This window comes from Cricetulus griseus, chromosome 3, assembly GCF_003668045.3.
Source record: "Cricetulus griseus strain 17A/GY chromosome 3, alternate assembly CriGri-PICRH-1.0, whole genome shotgun sequence".
NCBI lineage: Eukaryota > Metazoa > Chordata > Mammalia > Rodentia > Cricetidae > Cricetulus > Cricetulus griseus.
In genome coordinates this window covers 159958797-159978473 of record NC_048596.1, presented here as the reverse complement: position 1 = coordinate 159978473, position 19677 = coordinate 159958797, and the positions used below count along the sequence as shown (strand labels likewise).

Here is a 19677-nt window from a genome sequence, read left to right as displayed (position 1 = left end):
TTTTTGCTTTTGTTATTTAATTTTCTTCTTCTTTTTTTCCAAATGGGCCGAGCCCACGCCTTTAGCAAGATGCCAAGCTGACCCCGGACCTCCGAGGAATTTGAAGCTTGTCACTGCGTCCCGGGGAGAGGGGACGTCCTTCGCTTAGACTTCGCGTTTTAAAGGGGGTGTGCATTGGAGCGTTGCTTTAAAAAAAACTGATCTTTTTACATTATATATATATTTTTTACTAATTTTTTTTAACTGAAAAAAATTTTTCCCTCTCCGGAGTGGGTGGCCGGGGATCGCCTGGATCGCGTCCCCGGTTATTTTTGCCGCGCCCCTCCCCCGCGCGCCCGCCCCCGAGCCCTCCCCGCACCCTTCCTCCCGCCCGGGGTCACCGCCTCTGCCGGCATGTCCCGAGCCGCGCTCCCCGGCTCGGCCGGGCCGTCCCGCTCGTGAGCCCCCCGAGCCGAGGCCGGGCGCCGCCGCCCGATGGGCTTGGCCGTGGAGCGTCTCCGCAGTCGCAGGTGCAGCCGCCGTCCCCACAGCCCGGCCAGCCTGAGCAGCGGCGGCGGTGGTGGTGGTGGTGGCGGTGGCCGTGGCTTCCGCAGCGCTCGCCGCAGCAACAGCAGCCGCCGCGTAACCCGAGGCCCTTTGCTCTTTGCAGAATGGCCCGCTTTGGAGACGAGATGCCGGGCCGCTACGGCGCAGGCGGAGGAGGCTCAGGGCCGGCCGCCGGGGTGGTCGTGGGCGCCGCGGGCGGCCGAGGAGCCGGGGGCAGCCGGCAGGGCGGGCAGCCCGGAGCGCAGAGGATGTACAAGCAGTCGATGGCGCAGAGAGCGCGGACCATGGCCCTCTACAACCCAATCCCCGTCCGCCAGAACTGCCTCACGGTCAACCGCTCCCTGTTCCTCTTCAGTGAAGACAACGTGGTGAGAAAATACGCCAAAAAGATCACGGAATGGCCATATCCTTTGCCCCAGCCCGGGCGGCCGCGCCTCCCCTCCTCCTCCTCCACCACCTCCTCCTCTCTTCCTCCTCCTCTTCCTCCTCCCTCTGCGGGGCTGAGAGAGAGACTTGGGCGTTGATGGGAGCTGGGGTCTCCTAGGCGGCTAGGGGCTGGAGCTGAGGGCCCGGGAGCTGAGGGAAGCAGCCTCCCGGCCTGCTGGGCTGCAGCTGCGGAGCGAGCCTGCGAGTAGTTAGGAGACTCGGGATTCGGGGGAGTGAGTGGTTCCTTGCAAAGACCGGAGGTCTGGGTCTTGGGTCGCGCGGGGACAGTGATGAGGGCTCTTTGGATGGGGTCTGACTTCTTCCCGATGGGGCCCTAGCTGGGCCAGTGCCTGGACGCTTTGGGCTACAGAGTGCACCCCCCCATGCCAAATCCTGTAGACTAGGACCCCGACCTCTCAACACTGGTGTTCTACCCAAGGTGGGAGCCTCGGGCCTATGGCATGGGACACCATGTGGCCTGGTGGTGAAGCAGTCATCCCAGCCTCAGTGAGTGCCTCTAGGTGGGCCACCAGCTCCATCTGGGGGACTGTCCTGTTGAGTGGTTTGGGGGACTCTTCCTCCGACCCCACCCGGTGTATGCAAGTCCTGTTCCTTCTGTCACAGATCAGAGCCCCCTCAGCATTATCCACCGGGTGAGGCCCATGGCCTGGGAAGACCTGATCCTGATGTGAGTTGTTTCAGTATGAGCGAAGGCAGAAGGACAGAAAGGGTGCTTGTGGACTTGGTTGGGTTTAGCTTCTCACACCCTGGGGAGCTGAGAGGGAACACCAGAGGATGTCTTGGGCAGGTAGGCACCCCCAACCCCTTCCATGAAAGACCCAGAGGAAAGAGGCAAAGAGCCCTTTTTCCTCAGCTGAGAAGTGATTCCACACAAGGTGCCCTGATTTCTTGAAGTCCTCGTTTGCTTCCTGCAAACCTGGAAGAGGGCTTGCTTAGCATCTGGGGAGATGCAGGCAGGCGCGGGTGGGTAGAGTCGAGGTTTCTCTGTCATCTAAGCATGACCCAGATTCCTGGTATGTGTGTGGGGCGACACACCCTGCTCCCTCGGCTGGCTGGCCACCCTGCCATGCCCAAATGTACCTCTTTTCAGGTTCCAGTTCATTGAGTCCAAAATTACACGGGCTGGTCAGGTCCCTGGAGTTTGCAAGGGGTCCTTAGCTCTAGTGTAATGGGTGGGGCCAGTCACTCCCAGCTAAGGCTGGGCCCTTTGGGCTCTTGGAGTCCCTGCTCAAAGAGCACGGATGACTGCATTTTCTTCTGGGGGCTCCAGATGGTCGGTTCCTGGGGCTGTGAAATTATACCAAGAAAGCATGAGGTTTTGGAGCAAGTGGTTTACTTGGAGGTGGGTGAAAATTAGGATCTGTGTAGTGGAGGGCCTCTTTTTGAGGGGTGTCTCCATAACCACAGTGTTATTGGTGCTTTACATTGGTGCCAGGATTTTGCCCCCTGAATTCCTCCTTGCCAAGGTTGGCTCTGAAGGTTGGCGGTGTGCCCTCCCAAGCACTCCCAGCCCAGAAAAATGATCAGAGGACATGTGACTCTAGTACCCACACTGGAATGAGTAGCTGGGGCTTGGAGGATGTCAGGGGATGAGAACATGCTTCCAGACAGTTCTAGGGGTGTCACAGAGAGCAACCACTGTGCTGCTAAATGGCTTTTCCCCTTCTGTAGCCTTCCAAGAGGAAGCAGAGGAGTCGGGGAGCCCTTCTGCTGTCCTCAGCTCACCCCTGTCCATCCTGAAAGCTGCAACTCTGAAAGCTGTAGGTGATGGCTCCCCACAAGAGGTATAGCTGGGCTGGGCCTCAAGCACCCTGAGTGCATCCCAACCTTTTTTGCTGGCTAACCCAGGCCTCGCTTGCTCTAAGTAGCTTTGGAATGAGTGTGTGCAGTTTCCCGCCCTCTCTGCAGAACTTCTGTTCCCTTTTTGGCCTGAAGAACTATACAGCCCCGCTCCGGAAGGGGGCGCTTCCCATCCCAGGCCTAGCTGGTCTCCTAGCCAGGTCATCATGCCTGGAGCTGCTTAAGGGAGGGGTGAGGAAGGAGGGACAGAGGACCTGAGGCTGTTATGAATAACAGCCAGTGGGAGGAGATAAAATAGACTTGCCTGAGAGTCAAGACACCTCACAGGACACTAACTTAAAAAAAATTCAAATACTATTGGCATTGAAAAAAAATAAGCACTTAAGCAATTTCTCTAAACTTTTAAAAATTATTTCTTTCTTTCTTTTTTTTTGGTGGGGAGGCAAGGTCTCATGTAGTCCAGGCTGGCCTCAAACTCACTGTGTGGCTGAGTGTTATGTGAGCCACCACACCCGGTTTTATACTATGCTGCGAATGGAACCAGGGCCTCACACATGCTAGGCAAGCAGTTCAGCTGACATACATCCAGAACGTTTTAGAATAAAATAAAATCTAAGACATGTACAGGCAAGCACCAGAGTTGGGTCTGGCATCATTGATGGCCCCTCAGCCTCCAAGTCAAAGGACCTCCCTCTTCCCCTTCTTGACCACACCCCAGCAAGATCAGTTGACCTACCTGGTTTCTAACCTTCTTTTGAGCCTCATGTAAATGGGGGTTGGAGCCGTGTTCTTTTGTACCTGGACTCTCTGAGATGGTTTCTTATGTTGCAGGCATCTAGAATGTTACTGTGTGGTGGCCTCGTGGATGTTCATCCTAGGGTCTTAGGGGTGTTCTCTTCTATGGAGTTTTCCCTGTGAGCTGGTCTTTGAGTGGAATGGCCCCATGAGTTTTTGATGTGTGGGGCCATTTTAGAAATATGTTTACTGATGGTTGTGAGACAATATGAAAAGTGGTGTCTTTGCTGTCTGTGGAGGGGAGGGATTGTAAGACTGGAGTTGACTGTGGCACCCGAGACTTCCTTCCACCTGCCAGGTCCACTGTGGCTAACTGCTAGAGGGTGGACCCTTGCTTTCTCTCCACTTTGGGACAGTTTGCCACCTCAGTCCCATCCTTCTCTGTCTCTCAGCAGCTCAGACTGGAGGCCAAACACAAAATGTAAGAGCTGTCCTTGCATCCAGTCAGAAGGTCTGAGGACAACCTGCCCTATTCTCTCAGAGAGCTGCCCTACATGCACACACCTTCACTCTGTTGTCCCACTCATTGTAGAGAGGAGGGGCCTTGGTGGCCTCCTGAGAGCTGGGATCTGTTGGCTCCATAGGGGCATCTCCGACTTCTTGGAGCATACACTCATGATGCCACCTGCTCCATCAAATGCCAGTGTCAGTTTCCCAGTCCCCTTATGCTAGTATGCCTCCTCTGCACTGGCTGTGAGATTCTGACTCTTCCAGTGCTGGGTCCCAGTCTGTGTCTGACACATCCCTGTGTTCATCACACTTGTCCAAGTTTGTAGAAACTCAAGGAACCCAGAGACACCGTGGCATCAGGGGCCTGGGGGCACTGGGAAGTGTGATGGGACCTCCTAGAGATGTAATAGCACGTGGTTAGACACTTGGCCAGACCTGAAATGTAGAATGTTCTGGACAGTTCTACTGAGATGGAGGGATGCCCTGAGTCATAAGTCCCTCTACTGCAACCACTTGCCAGGAGTTCCCAGAGGAGCAATCTGGGAAGGAAGAATTAACTTGACTTTGCCACTGGGAACTTTACTCCACGGAGCAATGATCCCTCACCCATAGTCCCCAAACCCCAAATCCCTGAGAACCCAAGATCTGTCCATCTAGAGGCAAAACCAAACAGGCTCGGGTCTATGATGGCCTTTTGAGGTGCTCATGCTTGCTAGATAAATGCCTGGACCCAAACCCAAAGTTTCAGCTCTTATGCAGTCCACTTGGCAAGCATCAGGGTTGGTTTTGAAGCAGAAAACCAGTGTTTAATGAGCCCCCCACCCCACCAGGAATATTGCAGAGGCGGGAGGGGGGCTCCTGATTTACCCTCATGTTCAGCATACAATTTGCAACTTAACATAAGGGCAGAGAAGGGGCATACAGGCAATAGGTACCAGACTTGGAATTCTGAATTGTGGTCTTATGCTGGGCTAGCAGTATATGGTCTGTTGACAGCTTGTGATAATGGGCCGCTGAACAAATGGTAGTGCCGGGTGATAACAAGGGTGGCCGTTGATATGTAGGAATGCTGAGTGCCGGCCGGCAGGGTTGATTGGGTGATACCAGCTTATGCTGTCTGTGTTTCTTTGGATGTTGTTCCACCATATGCCAAGGAGCATCTGACTGGTAGCGATATTGGGTCTCATGTCCGTAGGGTTCATTTCATTAAAATGATAGTTCTTGTCTGTCATTGGTTGTGGGATGTGGTTCAGTACTCTCTGCCTTTCCATCCTGGAGTGCTCCCCTTCCCCTGCCCCAGACAAGTCTCACTATGTAGCCCATGTTGATCTCGAACTCATGGCCCTGATGTCTTAGTCTCCAGAGAGCTGGTATTTAATCCAGTGTGCTTCTGGGGAACCCCAACTGCCAGCTCAGGACTTGAAGTCTCCAGGTCATCTTGACACACCCTGTTGTTCTTTGCCTTCTACTTGGAAAGCAGGTTTGAGAAGGCATGGTCTCTTTGTAGCAGGCTTTGTCTTCTGTGTTCACTGTTAGGTGAGTTTTGACGGATGCATGGGGCTGTGGAGCTAGTGCCCCACTTGACATACAGAACAGCTCCATCTCCCCAAAATATTCCCTGTTATTCTTCTGAGTCAGCACCTCACATCTCCAGTCTCTTGTGATCTGTGACCTCTTCTCCATTCTGTAGTTTTTCCTCTTCTAGAAGGTTCTAGAAATAGAATCATGCACTCACTTTTTTTTTTCTTCAGTGCTATGGATGGAACCCAGGGCCTCCTGCATGGTAGGCAAGAGCTCCAGCATTGAGCTCCAGTTCTAGTTCTTAATTGTTTTTTTTTGAGACCAAGTCTCTTGATCTTCTTGCTTTCTGGATCTGCTATATCCCAGGGTTGGGAGGCAGGCAGCAGTACTGAGCCTTCAGAGGCAGGCTCTATTCAGGTCTGTAGTAGCCTGAGTATCATTCGCCTGCCCCCCCCCCCCCCCCCCCCGCCACTGGAGCTCCATCTCATTAGGTAACCTGGCTGTCCTGGCACTCGCTCTGGAGACCAGGCTGGCCTCAAACTCACAGAGATCCTCCTGCCTCTGCCTCCTGAGTGCTGAGATTAAAGACATGTGCCACCCCACCCTTCAATATTGTCCCTTTCAATTGCTAAGTAGTACTCAGTGGGCTACAATTTGTCCTCTGTGTCCCAGATGAAGGACATTTGGATGTCTCCAGTGTGGGTGATTATGAACGGAGTACTGTCAGTGCTGGTGTCCTGGTGTCCAGGTTTTATTGGGAACACTGGGGAGATAAATTTCTCTTTGGCAAATGCCCAGGGGTGGGGTGGGCGGGTTTCCTGGTAGGAGCAGGCTTAACTTTGCAAGAGATGGTGTGGCCAAACTGTCCTCCACAGTGGCCCCAGGAGACGGTTCATTCCTATTACTTGGACTTCAGGTCCTGAGCTCCAAATCATGGGAAGCCTCGGGGTGAAAGAACCCACACTGAGCTTCGTAGGAAGTTGTGAAAGTGGTCACATTAAACGCCATACATGGGTGTGATTGGGGGTGCTCTGTGCTCATACTAGAAGGGGTCACGTTCTGGCTGAGTGGCTTCTGTTTTCTTTGTTACAGTGGTGCTGTGCTAATAGTCACCTTAAAAGATTGTTGAGTGACTGCAAGAACAGTCGACTCACAAGCTACCTGCTGCCACATATGATTCCCTTATGCTGACATTTCCGTGTTGGGGTTTTCATGGCACAGGGCCTGGAGGCTGTGAATGAGGCTGTTAAGCCAGAGAAGGTCTCCTAAGTGGTGCTTCGCAGTTGAAAACAGGGCATTTAGAGACGGAAAGCTACCTTTGGTGACTTGGGGGCTACCAGCCAGGTGCTTGGGGTATGCACCCTTGTTCCCTGCTTCCTGTAGAATTGAACATTCTTCCTCTATGATGAAGCTCCACCAGGAGGTTTTGCTTGGCCCACTCTCTGTAGCCAATGTATTCCCAAGAATCAGCTCTGAGGAAGGGGGCCGTGTGTCCTGAAGAGGACAGAGGGAAGAAGAAAACCCTTCAGGGACTGGGGATGTGGCTCAGCTGGTAGGCACAGGGCCCTGGGTTCCATCCCCCAGCATTGGTGGTGTATACCTGTGATCCAGCACTTAGGAGGTGGAGGCAGGAGGATCAGAAGTTCAAAATCATCCTCGGTTACAATGCCAGTTTGAGGTCAGTCTGGGCTACATGAGACCCTGTCTCAGACAAACAAAACCAAAGCAGAACAAAACAATAACCAGAAAATTCTTTGGCATATGGATAAGCCAGCCCTGAGTGTCAGACTCCCTGAAGCTACTCTGTCTCTGGTGTTGGGGCCTCAGTTTCCACACTTTGAGTAGTGAGGGGCTGCTTCTGTTTGTGTCTTTAGAGGCTCTTGGGGATGGGGGTGGCATGCAAAGAAAACGGTTGGCATGTCAAGAAAATTTTAAAACCTAAGAGCAGAATCCCAGAGTCATTCTGTCTTTAGTGGGTTGTTTTGTCATGTGGTTTTGTTTGCTTGTTTTTTGTTTGTTTGTTCCCTTTTTTTATTTTAAGATGATTTTGTGAAGCTCAGGCTGGCCTTGAATTCCATACATAGCTGGGGCTTGCCAATGAGCTCAGCCTCCTGCCTGTGCCTCCTGAAGGCCGGGATAATAGACTTGGACTTCCTTGCTCAGCTTCCTGGTGTTGTGTTCCCAGGATGAGCCAGTGTGGATTTGTCAGGCAGAATATGGCTGTTTTGAACTTATCCCTCAAACATTGTGCAGTCCTGGTTCTTTCTAGAAGCTTTCAGGGAAAGGGGAAAAAACTCATGCCTGTTTGGCCCACTTTTCGATTCCCATCGGTCTAAGATAAAATTACTTCCCTTCCGCTGCTCAGTCCCTCCCTCAGGGGTGACAGGGTGAGGGTTTGAACTGTGTAATTAGCTTCCTGGAGCCTCCTTCCCACCCCTTGTCCTGTCCTTCAGAACTGCTCAGGAGACCTCTCAGAATGAGACCAAGGGCTTGGGCCACTTCTGTGGCCATCCCTGGCTGTGCACTGCAGACCCACCAGAACACTGCTCAGATCTTGGGTTAGAATTTGGGAGCTTTCTTGGTGCAATGGAGCCACCTGTCTGGAGGATCATGAGTGAGATCTTGTATCAGAAACCCAAACAAAACAAAAAGAATGTTGAGGGCACCTGCCCAAACTCCCAGCTGTCTCCCCCTAATTATCTAACAGCGTGATGAACTCAAGAATATTCTTGGGGGTATGACAAAACGGGAGACAGTGTGAGCTGCCATTCCCAGTTGTCTGTCCTGGGTTTTTTCAATGTCCATCAGTTCTGGAGAAATGAAGATGTTGGTCTCTTCATTGATGTGTTCTTATTTTGTGTACTGGGGATTGAACCCAGAGCCTTACATCCTGTGTGTGTGTGTGTGTGTGTGGTGTGTGTGTGTGGTGTGTGTGTGTGTGTGTGTGTGTGTGTGTGTGTGTGTGTGTGTGTGTGTGTGTGTGTGTGTGTGTGTGTGTGTGTGGTGTGTGTGTGTGTGTGTGTGTATGTGTGTGTGTGTGTGGTGTGTGTGTGTGTGTGTGTGTGTGTGTGTGTGTGTGTGTGTGTGTGTGTGTGTGTGTGTGTGTGTGTGTGTGTGTGTGTGTGTGTGTGTGTGTGTGTGTGTGTGTGTGTGTGTGTGTGTGTGTGTGTGTGTGTGTGTGTGTGTGTGTGTTGTGTGTGTGTGTGTGTGTGTGTGTGTGTGTGTGTGTGTGTGTGTGTGTGTGTGTGTGTGTGTGTGTGTGTGTGTGTGTGTGTGTGTGTGTGTGTGTGTGTGTGTGTGTGTGTGTGTGTGTGTGTGTGTGTGTGTGTGTGTGTGTGTGTGTGTGTGTGTGTGTGTGTGTGTGTGTGTGTGTGTGTGTGTGTGTGTGTTGTGTATGTGTGTGTGTGTGTGTGTGTGTGTGTGTGTGTGTGTGTCATATGCACACATGGATGAAGTAGCTGTAGACCCCAGGGGATGTTGTTCCTTAGGTGCTATTCACCTTATTTTTTGAGACAGTCTCTGTAGGGTTCTCCTCTTGGGCAGACTGGCCTATGAGCCCCATGGAGCTACCCATCTCCACTTCCCTAACATCAGGATTAAACGCTACTACTGCTCTTGTATTTTATGTGGGTCTGGGGATGAAACGCTTGTGGAGCTAGCTAGCACTTCACCAACTGAGCCATTACCCAGGTTCAGTTCTAGGGCCTTACACCTTCTAGGCTGGTGGTTTTTGTTCTCTTGTTTCTTTGTGTTGTTTTCTTCACTGTTTAAATATTTAGAGTCAGGGTCTCACTAAATCACCTAAGATAGCCTTGAATTTGCGATCCTCTTGCCTTCGCTTTCTGGGCACTGGAACAGCAGATGTGAGCCTCCTCATCCAGCTCAGTGATAGCCATTCACACCCAGCAAAGGATGGGGTTTTATCCAGTAACAGTTAAGTGACAGAGGCACCTTCAGGTGACAGTGACCTCCCTCTGAAAAGCCAGGGTGCTTTGTGAGGAGGGCTGCTGCTGCTGGAAGCTGCTGAGAGACAGCTGTGAGAGGCTATTACCAGGAAGCGAGTGGGCGCTGATGTCAAGTTTAGTTGTCTGACTTCCATTAGGCATGGCTTGGTTTTTGTTCACCAAGGGTCTTCCTTTTATTATTTGTTCCCTTATTTATGTATTTATTTAATGTGTTTGGAAGCCAGAGCTCAACCTCCAGTGTGTTTCCTCAGGTGCTGTCACTTTGTTTTTTTGAGGTAAGATCTCTCATTGTCCTGGAACTTTCCCAGTAGGACAGGCTGGGTGGCCAGTGAGCCCCAGGCACCCTGTTTCTACCTTCCTAGTGCTGTAGTGACCAGCACATGCCACCATGCTTGGCTTTTTATGTGAATTCTAGGGATTGAACTCAGGTTCTCATGCATGCAAGGCAGGTACTTTACCGACTGAGCTGTTTCTGTAACCCCCACCCCTCACCTTTTCCCCCAGTGTTGGGTGTGGAAGCAGGGTCTTAAGAATGCTTGCTCTGTGTTCTACCCCTGAGCAGTACTATCAACCCTTTTTTTTAACCTTTTATTTTTTCTGGGGGGGGGGTCCTCATTCTTCCTACCCCAGCGTCTGAGTGCTGAGTCTTAAGTGTTTGGTGATTGGTTCACCAGGCTGCTCCAACTTACAACCCCTGCAACTCATGGTACAGTCCAGCTTAGTCACCCTGCTGATGAGTGACACTCACACTGCCAGGTGGCCTTTCCACTTTGGGCCTGTGCATTTTATATGAATGAATGTATTAAGTGAGCATAAAACTTAAACCAAGTCTTAGGGTGTACCTCAGTGTTAGAGCGCTTGCTCCATGCAGGAGACCCTGGCCTCCATCCTTAGTACCTCTCATCACTCCTAAGTCAAGGCAGCAATGTTGGGGGCTGAGCCTGCAGCACAGGATCAAGCAGATTCTGGCCAGCCAAGCTCTTGAGCCTTCACCTGTACAGTTTTCTGTCCTTATCTTCTAGACATGGGGAGGGCTGTGAGGTTTGCACTTGCTACTGTGAAGCCCCATCTAGAGGAGACTGGACTAGGAGGAAAGGGGAGCAGGGAGAATAGGGCAGAGTTGAAACAGGTGGGGATGGTAGGAGGCTGCCTGGATGCAGACCCCACCCCTACCTCCACCCCCACCCCCATCCTTTACACCTGCTTTCTCAGGCTTCTTGTTTGCTTGGTGAAGGCAGGGCTCCTTTGTTCAAGGAACTGCAGAAAGGATAAAAGATACAAAGGGGCTATGGACAGTCTCATTATAAAAAGAGTAGAACCCCACGATCTGAAGACAGACATGGTATTAATTAATTGTGGTCACTACTGTGCAGCTCTGGGGTCCGAATACATGTTATTACATTTGCTGATGTTATTGCCTTGTTATTCATTTCATTCTGGGATTATGGGGATGCATTCCAGGGCTTTGTATGCACTAGGCCACTACTATGCTACTGAGCCACACTCCTGAATTGGAAAAACTGACTTCTCTGCAGGGTCCACTCCTTATCCCAAGCTTTCAAAGGCAATCAGTCTTTTGAATTGAACTGTGAGCCACCAGGTGGGTGCTGGGAGCTGAACTTGGGTCCTCTGCAAGAACAACATGTGCTCTCAGCCACAGAGCCACCTCCCCAGCCTCTGCACTCTGTTCCTGAGCTTCACTTCTGCAGCTATACTCTTTTTCTCTGCTCTCATGCTCTGGGTGAGGTCAGCAGTTTGTCCATCCTTGGTGATGCACATTCAGGATAGTTGTAGACTGATGTGACTTTAGTTTTTAGGAGCAGTGCTACTGTGATGAGTGGATATTTTCTGAGTGGGGAGTGAATGGCTTTAGGATTCGCTTTGAGTCTGTGCATGGACATCCAGTTTCAGCTAGAATCAGCTGAGAGCTGTCAGCATTTAGAAGACACTAGCCACCCCACAGTCTACCATTGGTTCTTCTCTAAGACTGGATCTTTTCAGTCAGCCCCACGTCCACAGGTGGGCTTGGTTTAGGCCTTGGTAGTGACGATGGCTCCAGAGGAGCTTGGAGCAAGAGGGCTTGAGTTCAGCAGGGGCTGTGGCTCAGACCCCAACTCTGAAGACCCCTGGCTTTGTCTTCTGCTGCAACTGAATGAGCTAGAGTTCTCGTCAGAGAAACAGGCTTGAGAGGTGAGGTTTGTAAGGGGTAATTAGGTTCCCCCTAATTGAGATGGAGGCATGGCATGCCATAGAGCTCCTCCTAGAATCCCCCAGTGGGGGGCTAGGGCATGGCTCAGAGTAGAGACCCTGCCTAAAATCCTTCAGTGAGAGCTGGGAATGAGACTCAGTGGTAGAGTCCCCCCACCTAAGGATCCCCAAATGAGTGTTTGGGGTATGGCTTTCTGAATGGAATGCTTGCTCTGGACTCATCCTGTGTACGGCAAAGACAGAAAAGACGAATAGGTCCTAAAAGTTCTGCCCCTGTGAATGGGTTAATGCTGTTGTCAGAGTAATAGGCTCCCAGTGACAAGGTAACTCTCCTGCAGGTTCCCAGCCCTCTCTGGTTTGCTCTCTTGCATTTCTGCTCTCGGTCATGGGATGATGCAGCATGATGACCCTCATAGATGTGCCTTGATATTGGGCTCCAAAGCTTTGAAAAATGCATTTGTTTTCTTTGTACATTACCTAGCATGTGATAGTCCATTATAACATCACACAATAGGCTAAGGGCACTGTGTAGTCTTTGTGTCAGGATTTTAATGGCTCTCATCTTGGATGACTGCATTAGTGCTTTCTGGGGTGGACAGCACTCAGCATAATGGGCTTTTCACAGGGAGATACCCCATGCGTGATGGACATATTTGGGCTTCTCTGATCCGGTGCTTGGATTAGTGTATGACACATAGTAGGTACATCGTGTGTTTCCTTTCTCCTTTGGCACTTTCTATCTCATTCTTTGGCATCTATGCTGTGCTCTGTCACTATTGCTTCAGGATCTAAGCTGAAGAGAAGGCAGTCTTCTCTTCTTTTCCCCAAGTGCTGGGGAAGGATCCCAGCACCTCCTGCATATGCTATGTGAGTGCTCTGCCATCCAGTTATGCGCCAGACCTTGCTGAGTGTTAATACTAGAATCTCTTGGTTCCCAAGCCCGGGCCAGATTTTCCCCACCTCTCAGCCATCTGTTTGTATGTTCCTAACCATCTCCCTCCCGTCCCTGTGACCTATGCCAGGCTCTCCTCACCCCCCACCGCTCTTCCTTCCTCTTCATATCCTTTCTCTGTAGCTCGCCCTGCCCCTGTGAGTGCCTCTTTTCCAGGCATCTGATATTTCAAAACCCTAAGAACAGACCATCTTCTGCAAAGGGTGTTTTAGGCTTCAAACTGTTTGGGCATTGACGAAACTGGAAAGAGTTGGAAAGGTTTGTGGCCTTTAACTGCTTTTGCAAGTTTTTTGAGTGTGAACTTTCGACAATTTTGTCTGGTTTTAATCACATTGAAGCGGTTTCTGTTGTGGATCGTGGGTACATGGCTTGGGGACGGTGGACAAGTGTGTTAATGGATGGAGTGTCTTGTCTACTTTTCTGGTGCTGTGATAAAACACCATGAGCAAGGCAGCTTAGAGAAGGAAGAGTTTACTTGGGCTTACTGTTCCAGAGGAATAAGAGTCCATCATGGCAGGGAGGCATGGAAGCAAGCAGCCGGCATGGTGGCAGGAACAGGAAGCTGAGAAAACATATCTTCAAATACAGGCATGGAGGAGAGCGCTAACTGGAAGTAAGGCAAGGCCATATACTCTCAAAGCCCACCCCCAGAGGTGTACTTCCTCCAACAAGGCTGCATCACCTAACCAACCCCAATTAGCATCACAAACTGGGAACCACATGTTCAAATGCAACCCATAGGGCTCATTCTTATTCAGACTACCACAGACAGGTGCATGGGTAGATGAGTGGATAGTTGCTTGGATGGATAAATAGATAGGTGTACAGTGGATGGATGGATGTTGGATGGTCAATGGACAGATGAATGGATGGTTGGATGGACAGGTGGGTGTGTGGGTAGGTGGGCCAGTAGATGGATGAGTGATAGACAGTGAATGGAGTGGATGAGTAGATGGATGGGAGGATGGATGAATGGATGGATGAGTAGATGGATGGTGGATGGATGGGTGGATGGATGGTGGATGGATGGATGGATGGATGAGTAGATGGATGGGTAGATGGATGGATGAGTAGATGGATGGGTGGATGGATGGGTGAGTGGGATGGGTAGATGGATGGATTGGTGGATGGATGGGCTGGTGAAGATTAGTATGTGAAGGATGAGTAGATATAATGATGAAGGGATTAGATTGAAAGGTGGGAAACGAGTGGGCAGGTGTATGGGTAAGGTCTGTACATCTCTGACATGTGCTCTTCTCATGACTTGAGACAATGGCATTCTCTTTCTACCCTGTCATGCCTTCTCCAGTACCAACCCACTCTTATCTAATGCTTCCAGAAATCCAGTAGGCTTGTGTGTTTCTGTCATGCTTCTCTAACTAGGCTGCTCTTGAAGATCAGAGAGCAGGCACCTGCCTTTGTTGCACTTGGCACTTCCTGTTCCATGCCACCTGTGAGTGTTCAGTTGGGCCGCTGTGGGGAAGGCTAACAGGGTTGCTGACAGATGTTATTAAAGTCTGGAAACATCTAATCTGTTTGTTTCAGCCATGGGACTGAAAGTGGAGCTCCTTGGCTTTTGCTCTATGGGTAGGAAAGGATGACATGAGGTGGTGAGCCAGTTGGGACCATGTCTCCTCCAGGAGGACCAAGGAAATGTCTACAATGGCTACCCAACAGCCGGAATACACAGATTACAGCATCATGAAGTTCTATGAGGCATTGCGGCCTGATCCTGGTCTCATCTTTGGTCTCACTCTTCCATTCTGCTTCTTCGATCTATCCCAAAGACCCAGCTCATTTGCATAATGGTGTCCACACCGCCTGTGTCGATTCCCACAAGTCTTCCGTAGATAGCAGCTCCTTCCCAGGTCACCTACTCCAAGAAGCCCAGACTCTTAAGTTATTGAATATCTAGTGCACAAAGAAGGATGTGAACTCTGTGGGCATTCTCCCATGCACAAAGAGCTCCCAGGATACTTTGATGCAGTTCATTCCATACCCCTTTATGGATACAGAGTTGTGAGTACAATTCCTTGTCTTCCTTGGAACACATCAGACCACCATGTCTGGTCAGGCAGGTTGTACACTGAACAAAGGTAGCAGATCACACATCAGAGGCATCAGAGAGCTGTATATTTGTTGTTGGAGCTTAAAAATCTTGCTCTAACAAATTGAGGATATTATGACAGTTTTTGACAGATGGGCTTAACAACTTGAGAAAGGGGCGTCTTGTTTAAATTCTCACAGTGGTGCTGTATGCATTGGCAGAAACCCCAGAAAAGATTTTTGTTAATATCTGGTGATATACTGCTTTCTGGGGTGTGGAGAGCCTCTTGTCACTGTCTCCTTGGTCTGGCTGTTCTAAACACTGCAGGGAACATGTTTGCGCTCTGGCTCTGTCCATGGTGCTGATACATTCTCAATGGTGTTCTTGTCTCCACACCCAAGACTTGCTGCCTTTGAATCTGTGGAAGGAGTTTTGAGGCAGGGTGATTGACATTTTCAAGATGTATGTGGCACAGGGAAAGGAAAGAATAACATCTGGACATTGTTGTGGTCCATATGTAAAGCTGAACTTTTGAACTTGAGGTGATTTTATTTGCCAATGTCTGGAGCTGTTTTTGGTTGTCCCGGATGTGGGTGGTGAGATTGGATGCTGCTGTTACCTGAGTAGGAGTCAGAAATGTTTTGAACCACCAGTGAAGCCTCACCAATGAAGAGTTCTTTAGCCCAGAGAGCTAGGAAAACAGGCAGAGAAACCCTGATGCCTTGGGCTACTTTGAAGGAAGTGAGTGGATTTAGGATTTTTGGGTGACTTAAACTTCATTTACAGCTTTTCTTCCCTGCTGGGTGTCTAAGCCAGTTTTCTGTGAACCTCAGATCTCACACGATCAGCAACAAGCCTGCTACCAGCAGATCCGTTGATATAAATATAGATGAGCGTGTGGAAGGAGGTCTCAGCTGAAGCTGGAGAATGTGGGACTGTAAGCTGCTGGGGCTTCTCCTTCACTTGCCGCCTCCTTCTGCTACCCAGCCCTTAAGTCGTGCCTCACTTTCTTTGGGTTCCTGGTTTGGGCATCTCTAGCGTCAGCTGTGGCTCTGGGGTCCCTTCCTCCTATCACCAGGGTGCAGCCCAGTCATCCCCAGAAGGCAAAGGCATGGAGTGATGCAGGTTAAGATTCAAGGAGAAGTATATTCACCCATCCAACCACCTATTGTGTGGCCTCGAGAGGCATAGGAAGACCATGGGCCATGTGAGACTTGTACATTACTCCACAGGAAATGACACAATCTGTCCTCATTCCCCTGCTCCGATGTACCTTACACCTTTGACCATCTGACACAAGTAGAGTCATGTGTTGTCTCTGCTTTGAGACTGGACTTTTCCCATCAGCACCAGTCAGGGGGCCTGGGTGAGCATATCTGTTTTCCTGTTTCTTTAGGTAGATTCCTGGAAGTGATGTGGCTGGCTCATTCTTGACAGTGTTGTGCCGAAGTAGAGTCTAGGTAGAGACTGGGAGATGACGAAGTGCTTGTTCTGCAAAATAAGGACATGAGTTAGAATCCTACCACCCCTGGAAAAAGCAAGGCATGGATGGTTGGTGTGCTTATAATCCCAGCACTGGGGCGGCAGAGACAGGCAGGTACCCAGGTCCTGCTGGCCAGCATAGCCTTGTTGGTGAGCTCCAGGCCAGTGAGAGACCCTGTTTGAAAGGAGGTGAACAGGGCCCCTGACCTGTGCATGCTCACATGAATTAAAAAGAAAGAGGTGGTGTCTACATCTCCTTTGTTCTACCTAACAACACACAAAATGTGGTTCGAATCCATGAAGGCTGTTTGTATGGCTTTGTCTCTGTGTCCTTGGTGCAGCCTATGCAGAAGTCTTGGGAGATGCAACTGGGTTGTACAAAGGCTACTGGCTTTTGTTCTTGGCTTTTGGAATTGAGGCTGTCCAGCACTGTGGTGTAGGGTATGGAAGGAAGCACAGTCACACGTCCTGTATTCACATCCTAACTCTGTTTCCCAAATGATACCCATGCCATTTGAAAATGCCTTTGGCTCCGAGAGCCTGTAAAGGGGGTGCCCCCTGAATCCTAAAGACCACATAAGGCTCCAAATGGGTGCTGGGTCCTGGTCTGTGTGTTTCTGTTATCGGCGTGCAGAGGTGTGTGTGCTCCTGATGGCATGTGGGTGATAACAGCTCTTCTATTTCAACAGTTTCCAGAGGAAAGCAAACTCTCCAAGTCCCCAAACAGCCTGGGCTCCTGTAAATGACCAAATAAGAACTGCACCACACCCCAAACTCCAGAATTGGATTGTTGAAACTGAACCATTTCCTTCTAGTGTGACATGTTGGTGTGTAATGGAGCAGGAGGGCTACGGAAGACGCTGGACTGCTGTCACCACATGGCAGTGTAGTAACAGCTGATACAGGTTCTCATACCATTCCCAGAGAGGCAGGAGGCTTACCAGACTCTCAGGAGACCCCTTAGCACTCTCCATGCCCCTCTGTGGCATGTAGTCTTGGGAGTGTGAGCGAAGGTGGAGGGTAAACAAGTATGCCCCTGAGTTTGTTGTGGTCATACCCACGATAGGGTAGGGGTTGATAACACAGCTGCCTTGACTTCACCACTGTCCTGGTATTATTTCTGTGGCTGTGGTAAAATATCCTGACTAAAAGAAACTTAGGAGAGAGAGGGTTTGTTTAGCTCACCCTTCTGAGTTAGAGTCTGTACAGGAAGCCACAGAGGCAGGAGTCTGAGACAGCCAGTCACACCACATGTACGAACAAATAACTGAATGCACCGTGACACTTGTTTGCTAAGCACTCGGCTAGCTTTCTGTACTCATGTGGACCTCAGACCAAGGAATGGTGTCACCTACAGTGGCCTGGGCCCTCACACATCAGTTAACAATCAAGGTGACCCCCACAGACATACCCAGAGGCCAACCTGCTCTAGACAGTTCCTCAGTGGAAATCCTCTTTCCCGATGATTCTGTGTTGTGTCAGGTTGACAATTCAAACCAATTGGCACAGCCATGTCTCTGTTAGCCACCAGATGGATGTCGTCCAACAGGTGGACTCTGGCAGACCCTTCCTTTAATTTGTCACTGCCCTCTCTGTCTGGGGTGAATAGCATCTTGTGACATGGATGGCGATCCCTTTCCTCAGCCGCACCCTTCCTCTGCATAGATGTCACTTGATCACTGGTGCCAAGGGAGGACATGGATCGGCTGTTGCCAGTACAGTCTCTTCACAAAGGACCAAGTGTCTGATCCCACTTTAGGCTTCATGTCAGCTCCCAGGGATTGTGGTAACAAATCTGCTTGCAGTAGCCAGCAGAGAAGCCATTTGGGGACTGTGATAGGGCCACAAGGGGCTAAAGCCCAATAAGGGAAAATGCTCATATTTTCCCAGGACACCAAAGGAAGGGTAAGGGAGGGAGTGAAGGACAGCTAGGACTAGATTCCTTCCCATCTGTGATGACCTTTGAGAGCCACTTAATCTCAGCGATTCTCAGTTTATTGATCTTTAAAATGGGCAGAAAATGAGCTTCCTCTGTGGTAGGGTGACAGTTGCATTTTTGAAACACCACACCAAACTGGCAGGTGGTCCCTCTCCATCTCCTCCTTTATGTCATACTTAAACTCAGATACAAAAATGCAGTCACATATCCACAGACAGACGGAAATCCTTGTCCAGGTTTTCTGGCATCAAGCTGCAGAGGGGCAGTGCAGAGCTGTGGCTGAAGGTTGAAAACATGGGGAATCATCTGGAAGATTTGGAAGTGCTGGTGTCCAGTCAGGTAGTGCACACCAGGCATCCAGGTCTTGAGAGTCTGAGGTGGGAGTAAGGAGTAAATTGGGGCTTGCAGCTAAGAGGTTCCAGGCTAACCTGGGCTACATAGCAACACTATGACATAACATAACATGTAAGCATGTTAAAATGTAACATACAGCACAACACAATATAGCAACAATGTAACGAAAACAGTAGACAAAACAGCAAGTGACAATATCATGACAATTAACAACATAATAGACCAGTCTGGACCTTCCAAAATGCTCGTGCCACAGCCCTACTCCAACTGATACAGGGTCTTATTCTGTAGCCCAGGTTGGTATTAAACTCATGACCCCTGCCTCAGCATCTCCAGGATTTCACGCATGTGCCAGTCACACCTTGTTAGTTGTCTCCCTTGGGTCTAGGTTGTCAGTGGACTGAGCAGGTAAATGGAAGTTGCACATGTGACCTTGGGAAAACCACTTACCCTCTCTGAGGCAAAAGTTCCTTCTCTATAAAACTGGGGGTCTGCTGGCTCCTCCCTGTCAGTCTGTGAGAGGAGGATGAAGTAGTCATTCCAAGGGCTGAGTGGTTGCCTGGGTACAGACAGCAGGTGCTCCTATATTAAGAGTGCTCTTTGTTGTTTGAGACAGGGTCTCACTGTGTAGCCCTGGCTGGTCTGGAGCTCGCTATGTAGACCAGACTGGCCTCGAACTCACAGAAACCTGCCTGCCTCTGCTGCCCATGTACAGGATTAAGGCATGGCTGCCACAACCCTAGCGAGCTCATTGTCTGGGCTTTGCAGCTCATAGTTGGAACAGTGAGGGTGTCAGCTCTTTAGGAAATAACCTTTGGGGGTTTTGTTTGTTTTGTTTTTTAAAGAAAATTGGGCTGGAAAGATTACTCAGTGTTGTTTGCTGCTCTTGCAGAGGACCCATGATTGATTCCCAATACCCATTTTAAGCAACTCACATCCGTCTATAACTCCAGCACTAGGGTATCAGATGCCTCTAACATTTAGCCTCTAGCGACTGCACACGTATGTACACAGAGACACACATGCACATAATTTAAAATATATGAAAGAAGAAAAACAAAAGAAAATAGAGGCAAGGCCAGCAGAATGGCTGGGTGGAATAGAGGGCTTTTCCTACAATGCTGATTACCTGAGGTCAGTGTCTGGGGCATGTACAGGTGGAGAGAGAAAC

General features: G+C 50.1%; 1 protein-coding gene across 2 annotated transcripts in view; it reads left to right on the top strand.

Annotated features, from left to right (window-relative positions):
- Window positions 1–650: 650 nt before the first annotated feature.
- Window positions 651–19677, top strand: part of Cacna1a (calcium voltage-gated channel subunit alpha1 A) — a 233803-nt gene continuing 214776 nt past the window's right edge. For both annotated transcript variants that reach the window (XM_035442551.1, XM_035442550.1), the window contains exon 1: window positions 651–949. In XM_035442551.1, coding sequence (XP_035298442.1) covers window positions 651–949 — 299 coding nt within the window. The remainder of the gene's footprint in view (window positions 950–19677) is intronic.